Raw genomic sequence first — 11384 nt, forward strand, 5'->3', positions numbered from 1 at the left:
TCCAGCTCCTAGTATGCTGTTATTAGGGAGGAAACTAAGAAGTGGTGAAGAATTATGGTTTAGTCTGTGTTACGCATCCGACAGCCCCTTTCCTTCCTTCCCGAGTGGAGATTGTCTTCCATGGCCATCCTGAGTCTCCGTAACTCTTCTACCCTAGGTTTTCTCTGGGCTCGTGGCCCTGAGGAAGATCTGCAACCACCCTGACCTCTTTTCTGGAGGCCCCAGGGGTCCCCGGGGCGCTCCGGAGGGGGAGCTAGAGGGACATCAGTTTGGATACTGGAAACGTTCTGGGAAAATGATAGTTGTTGAGTCCCTGTTGAAAATATGGCATAAGCAGGGTCAGCGAGTACTGCTGTTTTCTCAGTCGAGACAGGTGAGTATGCAAACCACACGCAAGAAACCATTGGTTCCTCGTGACTTACAAACGTTAATTCAGAAAATGGGATATAATCTAAAATAATCCAAGAGCAGGCTGCAAATACTGAGGTGGCAGCCTGCAAATCTCCCTGGGAACTTGGACCTTCCTCTAGAATTGGTGCCAGAGGCGGGCGTTTTAAAAAGGCTTCCCATGTGATTCTGGGCTGCAGGCGAGTTTGGATCTGAATTCAAATAAATTCCCTGCTATTTACAAAACTTACAAGAATTAACAGTAGGGAAATACCAAAAATATTCCTGTAGTTGTTATATTTATCTACCTTCAAAGCAAGAAACTCCTTTTAGTTAAAGCCTGCTGGGGAATGTGTGACTCTGTTTACACAGTTGTAGAATCCCTCCTTGGAGGTGTATATTCGAGTTTTAAACTCTTTTCCTCCACCCTCTCTCCCAAACAGATGCTGGACATACTTGAAGTATTTCTTAGAGCCCAAAAGTATTCCTATCTCAAGATGGATGGTACCACTACAGTAGCTTCAAGACAACCACTGATTACGAGATACAACGAGGTAACCAGTGAACGGAACAGTCAGGTCAAGTAGTGTTGCTGTCTGCAGCGGGGAGGGGGCAGTGCTTGCCTGCCGAGCCCTGCTGACGTCTGCACTGGGCAGCGGGGGTGGGGAGGGGGCTTTCTGCTTCTGACTCTGCATTTCTGGGTTATTGGTGTGTGCATGTGTTTAAACAAGGAATGTGTATTCCTTCTTGACAACTCAACTTTTAAATATTGTAAATAGAATTGATATTAAAAGCAGGAACTGTGAGATGGGATTTTGACCAAACAAAGGTCTCTAGGACATAACCCCTTCCTTATACTGGGAACACGTTTCCATGTGTAGAATGTGCAAAGGCAGGGGTGAAGAGCCGTGACTAGTTGTCAGTGTGCGTACTAAGTGTTGTGTGTCTTACCCCTAGGACACGTCCATATTTGTGTTTCTTCTGACCACTCGAGTGGGTGGCATAGGAGTCAACCTGACGGGGGCCAACAGAGTCATCATCTATGACCCCGACTGGAACCCAAGCACAGACACACAGGTCTGTTTGTTTGTTTAAAGGAGTTGGTGGTGACATACAGTTTAGTGGCTAGCGCTTGGCAGGGCCCTTTGGTCCTCGTGTTAGGTCCGGTATATAATTCCCATCTTGGTTGCCGCCTCGTCTTCAGTGTGGAGGAAGACACCCTCCAGCGTCACAGACAGGAAGCGCCTTCAGCAGTTTGTCTGTAGTGTCCATCGCTAGATCTGGGGTGAAAAGAGACTGTGCGAAGTTACAAAACATTGTTTTTCAGGTGGAGATGGCGTGGTCTGTCTCTGTCACCTGCCTGGTTATCTTCCGTAATAGGCCTTAGGTGTATTTAGCCTGGTTAGCCTGAATTCCAACCTTAGGAGTGGCAGGAAGCAACCAGCCCTCTCTCTTCCCCTAAGTCAGTGCTTGTCACTGCGCAGGCCCTTGTTGAGCAGCATCTCTCTGCCGCAGGCCCGGGAGCGAGCGTGGAGGATAGGCCAGAAGAAGCAGGTGACGGTGTACAGGCTTCTGACTGCGGGCACCATTGAAGAGAAGATTTACCACCGGTCAGTACAGATGGCTGCCTGCGCCCTGCCTGGCGCTGCTCTCCTGGCCGCGGGCGGTGCGGGATGGAGAAGGACGCCTCCAGGCTTCGAGCAGGGCATTGTTCTAAAGTATTGCTTTAAAAGGTCTTTTTATCTTAGAGCGATAGACACTATAACTTGAGGAATATCTGGAATTTTAAAATTTTGTTTTCATGTTTTTTTCTCACTAAAATAAGCTTAGGTGGCTTATTGTGAGTTTTTTTAAAATGTCTTTGAACCTGATCGTTTTCCTAGCTTATTAAACTTCAAGGACTGCTCATGTGTGGACCGTGTATTAGTTGCTATTTGAGGGGAATGTTCCTGCCTGCTGTAGTGGGGGCTTCTTGAGGAGGTGACAGTCGAAATGCCAGCATGCTGGTGTTACAGTCACATGCAGCTCCGATCAGTGTGGTGTCCTGGTGGTCTTTGACTCACGTGCCCCGTAGAGAGAGGTTGACCAGGACCCCTGTTTCTTCCTCCGTCTCTCTACGGTGACGAGGGGTTGAGGCGAGGGTAACTGCAACAGTAGAGTGGAGATGGTGCCACTGCTCCCCTCCCCTGCTGAGGACTGCATTCTCCTAAAGGGAGCCCCCGCTTTCCACCACACACCGCGCCACTCCTGCAACAGTAGAGTGGAGCTGGTGCCACTGCTCCCTCCCCTGCTGAGGACTGCATTCTTGAGCCGCACCCCAGCTCCTAAAGGGAGCCCCCGCTTTCCACCACGCACCGCGCCACTCCTGCAACAGTCCTGTTCTTCAGGGCCCTTGTGAGGGGGCTGGAGACGGTTGAGTCCTGGGAGGCGCTTCCTCGTAGAGATACATGTCTTAGCCTGACGAATAAGCGCCTGGGAGGGGGCGGGACGACTTCCTGGAGGTATCAGGGCAAGAGTGACGGGGTGTGGAGCTTTCGCCTGGAGCGTGGATCAGCAGGTGGGAGCGAGGGGAGGTGGCTCCAGGTGAAAACTTTGCGAAGCCCCAGGTAAGATTCCCTGAGCCCCATCCTAGGAGGGTCCTGAGTAGGGCAGTGCAGGGATCCTTGGTCCAGGAGTCAGGAGGCCAGCTCCTTCCAGCTCACAAGGGCTGTGAGTCACATGAGTGTATGTGAGAAGATGTTTCTTGAAATGTGATGAATCTTGGAGGCTGAAAAAGCTCCTTGGGTATAAATAATAATAAGCTGTTATTTCTAATTTAAATTCTGTAAAACATGGAGACCACCTGGTGTTTTGTGTGCTTCCTGAGTTGTAATTTTCCAAGGCTAAAAGTTGGGGAATTATTTAGACATCTGTGCAGCTGCAGTTATCATATCTCTTTCAGATTGTTTTATAATTAGGATTTTGGGGTAGAGCTGAACATGGTTTGATGCCAGTTTAACTTTTATCGTTGTAGACAAATCTTCAAGCAGTTTTTGACAAATAGAGTGCTAAAAGATCCAAAGCAAAGGCGGTTTTTCAAGTCCAATGATCTTTATGAGCTGTTTACCCTGACCAGCCCTGACGCATCCCAGAGCACTGAGACCAGCGCTATTTTCGCAGGTACTGGCTAAAGTCATTTCACCGAAAGTGGTGAACTACAAAAGAGTGACACAGTGTAATGTTAGCCTGTCTTCCCCTTGCCAGGGACTGGGTCAGATGTTCAGACACCCAAACGCCGTCTAAAGAGACAGCTTGAGCCAGCTGTTGGAACAGACCATAACGTTCCCATGAGCAGGAAGCTTACTGCCTCTAGCACGTCTGCAAATGGTGCCACGTCCTCTGAGGAGAAATCCGCAGCTGCAGGAGCTGATGTGAAGGCAGTTGCTTCTGATCAAGGCGACCCCTTGAAGGAGGTCCCCGAGCCGCCTCGTGGTCTCACTAGCAGCGATAGCCTTGGAGAGGACACAGGTGCAGTGGCTGGACGAGATGAGTCACCCGTGGTTAGTGGAAACGGGGAATGTTCAGAGTCTCCAAGAATCAGCAGAATGTCCAGGACATCTGGTGAGGAAAGCGTCGGTGAAAAGCAGGGTCTTCCTGACAAAAGAGAAAGCTGCCAGGCTCAGACAGAGCCCCTGTGGGAGAGGGACCAAATGGAAAATAACTCCTGTAAGCACAAGGCAAAAACGAAACACCGTGCGGCAGAGGAAGGGACCCTGGAGAAACACCGGAGGCCGAAGCAGGAGCCAAAGAGCTCGAAGCATCGCAGAGACGCCAAGTTTGAAGGCACTCGGATCCCACACCTGGTGAAGAGAAGGCAGTACCGGAAGCAAGACGGCGAGAATGAGCACGAGCCCAAGGAGCGGGGCCACGATGATTATGTTCTGGAAAAGCTTTTCAGGAAATCAGGTAGTGCTTCTGCTAAATTTGCCCGGCGTGCACTGGGAACAGAGAGGGGCTAGGCCAGCTCTGGCGGAGCGACCGTCACTGACGCTGCCATGGGGGCTCTCACTGCGAGTAGTTTTCCTTCCAAAATTCAGATTTGAAAAGTATTGACGTTTCTGAAAACCATCTTCACCTCTCTTTTCTGAAGACCAAGCAGAATTTAGGAACTTCCAAGATCACTGGTCCTTGACTTAGACCCACACAGGAGGGCTGCAGTGCTTTAAGTAGATTTGTGCCACCTGCACGTTCATGGAAAGTTCTCTACATGCCCTATTGATCTGACTTCTAACCACAGGGCGTTAAAGTAAGAGATCATGGTGCGGAGAGGCAGGCACACTGGAAGGAGGAAGGCTAATAGCCAGTACGGGGGAAAATGGGAAAAGCAGACCCAACAATTGCTCAGGCCCCTGGGGGCAGGCAGTGCTGCCCAGCGCAGTGATCCCTGGAGTGGCGTCCACTCAGGCCTCAGTGGTCACTATTCACAGTGCGAGGGCCCCGTGTGTGGTTTTCTGCTCAGGGAGGCAGCCTCACCGGGGGCCCTGCAGAGAGAAACATCTGGGCCTGACACTTTTTGTCAGGTAGCCCAGTGGAACTTTCTCTCTTCTTTCTACAGTTCCTGGGCTGTTTTGCTAGGAAATTATTTTTTTGGTCTGGTTTTCAAATTTATTTGCATATAGGCATAGGAAGTCCTCTCGTAGTAATATTTTCTTTTATTTCACTTGTGTTTCAAGATAATTTCCCCCTGTCATTTCTAATTCTGTATATTTTCTCCCTTTTTCTTTGATCAAATTAAGCTAGTGGTTTGTCTGTTTTGTGATTTTTTTTTATCAATAAACCAGGATTTTAATTTATGAATTAGATCCTTGGTTCTCTACCTCATTGATTTTTACTATTATCTTTGTTGTTTTCTTCCCTGTACTTTTGTTTTTGTTATGTTTTGGTGATGGTTTTTGGAGGGTGCTTAGTTTTTATAAATCTGTTTGACTTGGAAATTTAGTTCATTTATTTTTGTTTATTTTTTTATTGATGGCGGTATTTAAGGCTATGAGTTTTCCGCTGATAACTGCATTAAATTCTTCTGACTTGTAGTGTTTTCATGATCATTACTTTTTAGAAATTCTGTGATTCTGGTGTATATTTTTTTATTTTTCCCTTCGATAGAGAATTTGTTAATAGAAGGCTTTAAAATTTTCTAGATAGCAGCGATGGGGGTTACATCAAAGTTGTGGTGACAGCATTATGCTTCAGTGATTATTACCCGAATGCCTGTGGTCTCGTAGGGTAGTGACGAAGGAGAGTAGCAGTGGCGTTTGTGTAGTTCTGGGCCATGGTGGCCACTCAGTAAATGGCAGCTGAACGTGTTCATTGTCTTTTCTCCACCCACAACACACTAGACTGCACAGGAGGAACAGTATGATCGTACACACTAAAATACCACGTTTCCTGCTTCCTTTGTTCTTCCTAGTTGGCGTGCACAGTGTCATGAAACACGACGCCATCATGGATGGAGCCAGCCCAGATTACGTGCTAGTGGAGGCCGAGGCCAACCGAGTGGCCCAGGACGCCCTGAGAGCCCTGCGGCACTCGCGGCAGCAGTGTCTGGGAGCCACGTCCGGCGCTCCCACCTGGACCGGCCACAGGGGCAGCTCGGGGGCACCGGCCGGGATAAAGTAAGAGGGCCGCCCTGCCGTGCTTGTGAGGACGCCGACCCCCGGGCTCGGAGCCAAGGGAGGGCGGCACGGAGTCTTACTCCTGCTTCTCTGCAGTCCTCGAAAATGTCTCACGGAGGGATGGTCAGCCAGACGTTTCACTTGGACACACAGGAGATACCTTTGTAACCTTAAACCTCCCTTGCCTTCTGCCCCTGCTTTGCAGAGCTAAGGAAAACTGATCTGTTTTGTTTAAAAGATGATGTCATTAAAAATAGAGAGTAACGATTAAACTTTAGTAAGATGATTAGCCAGTTTTCAACAATCAGTGATTACCATGCTGTTTAGAATGCTCCTCTGGAATTGTTTCCTGCCTAGAACTGAGGGTAGTTTCCGTCAGATGTTGAACGAGGCTGCTGGTGGTTCTTCCCGGAGATGCAGCACTTACTCCCCAGGAGGGTGGAGTGGAGGAATCGGAGGGCGTAGAACGGAAGGAGACTTTTCTAGGAAGAGTTTGGGTGTTGGAAGGGCGTTTTCCTCTCTAAGGCACGAAGGCAAAGCTTTCATCTGCTGTGCTGCTTTTCCTTCCTCAGGAGCAGGTTTGGTCAGAAGAGGAATTCCAGCTTCTCTGTGCAGCGTCCTTCCTCAGCGTCTCCGAAGGAGAAAGCCCAGGTAATGGGATAGCCCCTCTGCTTCTCGTGCGGGAGACTCGATGGAATGGCCGTGAAGGTTTAACCCAATCCAGATGCAAAGAAAACCGCGGGCATACTAACGCTTGGTAGTTTTACTGTGTGCTCAGATTTATGGAGCACGTCCTTTTGAGTTTGAAAGGGCCGGCTAACTTCCTAAAAGACACAGTCTTTAACCCGAGATCTGTAGCAGGTTCTGTTTGCTCAGAGAGTTCATACAGGGAGGGTGATGTGTGAGTCGCTGCCCCTGCAGCCTGCCCACCAGAGGCCAAGTACCAGCTCCGAAGACCAGTACCCTCTAGAACAGAGCTCTAGAAAACTGCCTGGAGTGTTACTCACAATTTGCCCGCTGCGGGAGCGTTGTGCCCGTCCCACCGTGTTCTGTGACTGACGCCTGCTGCGCCTCGCTGAGAGTGAACAGGAGGCCACACGCCATCAGTCCGGCCTCTGTGTCGTTCCCAGTTAAGGTGATGTTACAGTGAAGTTTGAAAACTCCAGGTACAGGCTCCTGGTATGGATTAGTAGGAGCCCATCTAGGAGTAGAGCACCTTTGTTTGACTTCCCATGTTCTTTTAGCTGTAGGAGAGTGAAGACAGGTGAGACTGGTGCTGTTTTAAGGAGACTCACGTGAGGTGTAAAGTAAGAAAAGGATTTGGAAGTGAGGAGGAGGAGGCACAGCTGTGATGCGGCTCCTCATCCCACAGTGCCCGGGTCAGGGAGAACCTGGGAGGGGGAACAGGAGAAGCCCGCGGGATGCACGCCTCCTGGAGACAGTTCCTCTGGGCCCAGCCCCCGGCCACTGCGTCCTCCCGCCGCTCTCCCCTCAGAAGGGGGACCAGTGAACAGCCTAGTTTGGGGTTTTTTTAGGAAATGTTCTTTAATAGCAGGTGGATTTACATGCTCGACTCCCCTGCTTTCACGTTGGGTTAGGCATATCTCATTCTTTCTCCATCACCTTGACTACTCTGGGCATGGGGGTTATTTATGGCCCCTCAGCCTTTGGAGAAATAAGTGGAAGCATAAACTGGAAGTGAAATATATCAGTGCAGTGGTTTTCTTTCTCCAGGACGGCGTCATGAAAAAGGATGGAAAAGATAGTGTTTCTGAGCATTTTAGTGGAAAAGTGGAAGATGCAGAGTCTTCATCTGGCGCCCTCACTTCATCCTCGCTCTTGGCTAAAATGAGAGCTAGAAACCACCTGATCTTGCCGGAGCGGTTAGAAAGCGAACCCGTGCCCCCCCACGAGCCGCCTGCCCCTCTGCCCTCCTCCACAGAGCACGACGACCTCCTGGTGGAGATGAGGAACTTCATTGCCTTCCAGGCCCGTGTGGACGGCCAGGCCAGCACGCGGGAGATCCTGCAGGAGTTCGAGTCCAAGTTGTCGGCGTCACAGTCTTGTGTCTTTCGAGAACTGTTGAGAAACCTGTGCACTTTCCATAGAACTTCTAATGGCGAAGGAATCTGGAAACTCAAGCCAGAATACTGCTGATCAACATTACTTTCTAAACTTTTAATTGACTTTTTCTAACAGAAATTTCTGATTATTAATCCTGTGATTAATAATCATGTGTTTGTCGACAGAAGTTGGCTGCGTTTGGTGTTTGCTTTGAATGCTCTCTACCTCGTAACTAAACTTTACAGAAGAAGCAGTTCTTCTCTGAAATGGGAAAGTTTGAAAAATCCTTGGGTTGACGTGAACTTTTTTGGCACTGTGAATTATGTTTTAAAATCAGGGGCCTAGCAGTTAATTCTGGGAACACTTTTGCTTCTTTACCCAAAAAATGCTGGCAGGGAGCATGTGACGGCTCATTTAGAAGTTTATAGACCAGAAATCTCAAGAATTCTTTTTACTGGTGCTAAAAACGTGTCTGATATTCTGTCAGGCCTGTTCAATAAATTAGTTCATCAATATCTGATAACAGCATCATTTTTGGTGCATAGCTTTTAAACATTTGAATTTATCATTTGTCACCCCAAAAAGATCAGATTTGTTATCCTTTGAATCATATTAATTGCCTTTAAGTGATCTTCCTTTTAAGGTACTGTTAGATTGGCAGGTAGTTTTCTTAGTAAAGCATGCAATAGCTTGGAAATAGATGATAAGACATTATTTGCAGAAAGCTGCACTGTCTTCAGTTCACAGGCTTTACATTAAGCAAAGGGCATCTTTTCCTCCCTACAGTGACTGCTTCGTTTTAGGAAAGTGGAATGTATTATATTAAAAAAAAACACACAACTCAAGCAGAACCAAAAGTGAGTACGAATAAAACAACCAGCACACACACATGCACACAAATGCCACTCCAGAACCACAACTGGATGTACCGTCATTACCGCAAGGTGACCACCACTGCAGCCACCCGCTTGCATGTTGGGAGGTAGCTTTGAGCATTTTTTATTTTATTCATTGTTTGCTTTTCCAAGGACGCTGAGTACTTGATACTAGGCAGCATCGTTCCCCTTATGTCTCCGTCCAGTCGTTTTCATCTCTTTTTCCTGTGCGTTCAGTGTCTCTCCTGTTTGAGAGGCTTGGTTTGCAGCTGCATCTCTTGTTTCTGGCTGTTGTTTATGGATTTATAGTTCTGTGATGGTGATGTTTTGGTCCTCCGCTTGTTTTTCTTGTTCCCTTCTCGTTGTTATTTTGTCATCTCAGCTCTGAAATCTTGTTTTCTTAAATTCATTCTATTCCTTCCATTTCTACTTGAGCTCTCACCGTGCCATTTGTTCGTTTCTTGGGTTTCTCTTCTCTGGTTTGCTGTTTTTCCTCTTGTTGGCTTTTCTGTTTGATGCTTGCCTTCCTCTCATGCCATTTCCTTACATCTTGGTCCTGCTGAAAGCGAGCAGCTGTGTCCAGACCTGAATGCTCCTCCTGCGGCCCAGAGCAGGGGTGTGGCTGGGGGTCAGGGAGAGCCTCTGCGGCAGCAGGCGGCTGTGGTGGGACCACTGGGTTTCACTTTCCTATTTGGAAATTGTGTTGAGCACTGGGGCCAAGAATCCCTCCGCTTACACAGGAGTTGTCGGAGTCATGATCCCCACCAGGATTTTCTCCTCTTTCAGGATTCTGGCTTGTTCATTTTTTTTTTTCTGTTTTTTAGAGTCATTCATTATATATTAAAGGAAGAAATTCTATTATTTTCTTGATTCTGCCATCATCTAGAAGTTATAGAAGGGATTTTCAACAGGTCACTAAATCCTAAACTTGGTTACTTGGCTCAGAAGGGAGTCCAAGTTCGTGACTGTTTTCTCTCTGGAAAGACTATTTTCTTTACTTTTGTAATCATTAATCATAAAATTGCATCCCCCTGTTCTTGAATTGAAGTGCTGAGGTGTGTCACGAGTGTGAAGTGTCTGGGCGTCGTCATCTGCAGCATCTGGAATCTAAAGCTAGAGCGGCCGTAGCCTCCTGGGCAGGTGGAAGATGCCGCCCAAGTTAGGATGCGGCAAGCGAGGTGGTCCTCACTCCAGCACTTGTCTCAGCTCTGCCACCGGCAGGCTGTGTCCTTGGGCGGGTCACTGCCCTGCCCGGGTCTCAGAGTGGATTTCTGTGGACATTGTCGTCATGCCTCCCAGGGGAGAGACATAGAGGGAGGTGCTCTAAGTGGGATGGTTTAAACGATAGACAGTAACTTACTCATTTAGATAAAATCTCGTTTTGGGGACTTTCAAAGCTTTGTCCAATGTAGATAGATTGAATGTATTTAACATGTATCAGTCTCAAGCTACAAATAAAGGATTTTAAAATTTTGTGAAATTTTTAAAGTCCCTTAGTTAATGCATGAATACACTATCGCTGTTGAAGAGTTTTCAGGCAGTCCTCTGCCCGCCGCCTCTCGCTCCTGTTCCAGAGGTAGGCACTGCGTTTGGTGTGTATTCTCCCAGCTGCTTTCCCTGCGTTTACAGACACGTCTGGCAGAGGCCGCCACTATCGTGTCCTTTTCCCCTGCTTCCTGCACTGATGAGCTCCGTGGGTTTGACCTGGACACCGGGCTGCCCACCTAGAGACTCTGCTTGCCAGCCTCCCTTACAGTTAATTGTGGCCATGTGACCAGTCAGTGGGCTGTGAGCAGAACTTCCAGCCTAGGCCCTTCAATAAGGAATCGGGTGCACACTCCTGTGACTTCCCATCTTGCTGGCTGAGATGCCTCTGGGGCTTAAGCAGTGACATGGGGTCGATGGAAGTCACGTGTTGAGGATGGAGACGTTGCCCTGCCAGTCCTGAACTGCTTTCCTTTTCCTGTTTAGGAGTGAAATAAATTCTGACTTGGTTAAAACACTGTCTTTTGGTGTCTCTATGACAGCAGCTAGTTTTATGTATGTGATTTACATAAATGGGATTAAATCATTATTTTTGCAACTAACTTTCCATCAACATACGCAAGACACCTTGTCATTCCTGTGATATACCTTCATGGAATTGCTGGATTAAAACTTAGGTAGATTTTTGGGGCCAGCCTGGTTGTGTAGTAGTTAAGTTTGCATGCTCTGCTTTGGTGGCCTGGGGTTCAAGGGTTCAGATCCCAGGTGCCGATCTCCATACCACTCATCAAGCCATGCTGTGGCAGCATCCCACATATAGAGTAGAGGAGGGTTGGCACAGATGTTAGCTCAGGGACAATCTTGCTCAAGCAAAAAGTGGAAGATTGGCTGTGGGTGTTAGCTCAGGGCCAATCTTCCTCAC

The 11384-nt window shown here is 48.1% G+C and overlaps 1 protein-coding gene across 8 annotated transcripts in view; it reads left to right on the forward strand.

Annotated features, from left to right (window-relative positions):
• The window catches only part of ERCC6 (ERCC excision repair 6, chromatin remodeling factor), a 72468-nt gene extending 62011 nt beyond the window's left edge, over window positions 1-10457 (forward strand). For all 8 annotated transcript variants that reach the window (XM_023648114.2, XM_023648120.2, XM_023648112.2 and 5 more), the window contains 9 exons: window positions 158-373; window positions 831-941; window positions 1345-1464; window positions 1903-1997; window positions 3401-3546; window positions 3631-4332; window positions 5834-6038; window positions 6611-6689; window positions 7773-10457. In XM_023648114.2, the coding sequence (XP_023503882.1) occupies window positions 158-373; window positions 831-941; window positions 1345-1464; window positions 1903-1997; window positions 3401-3546; window positions 3631-4332; window positions 5834-6038; window positions 6611-6689; window positions 7773-8195 (2097 nt within the window). In that variant the 3' untranslated portion in view covers window positions 8196-10457. The remainder of the gene's footprint in view (window positions 1-157; window positions 374-830; window positions 942-1344; window positions 1465-1902; window positions 1998-3400; window positions 3547-3630; window positions 4333-5833; window positions 6039-6610; window positions 6690-7772) is intronic.
• Window positions 10458-11384: the final 927 nt, after the last annotated feature.

The sequence above is a fragment of the Equus caballus genome, chromosome 1 (genome assembly GCF_041296265.1).
Source record: "Equus caballus isolate H_3958 breed thoroughbred chromosome 1, TB-T2T, whole genome shotgun sequence".
NCBI classification, from domain to species: Eukaryota; Metazoa; Chordata; class Mammalia; order Perissodactyla; family Equidae; genus Equus; species Equus caballus.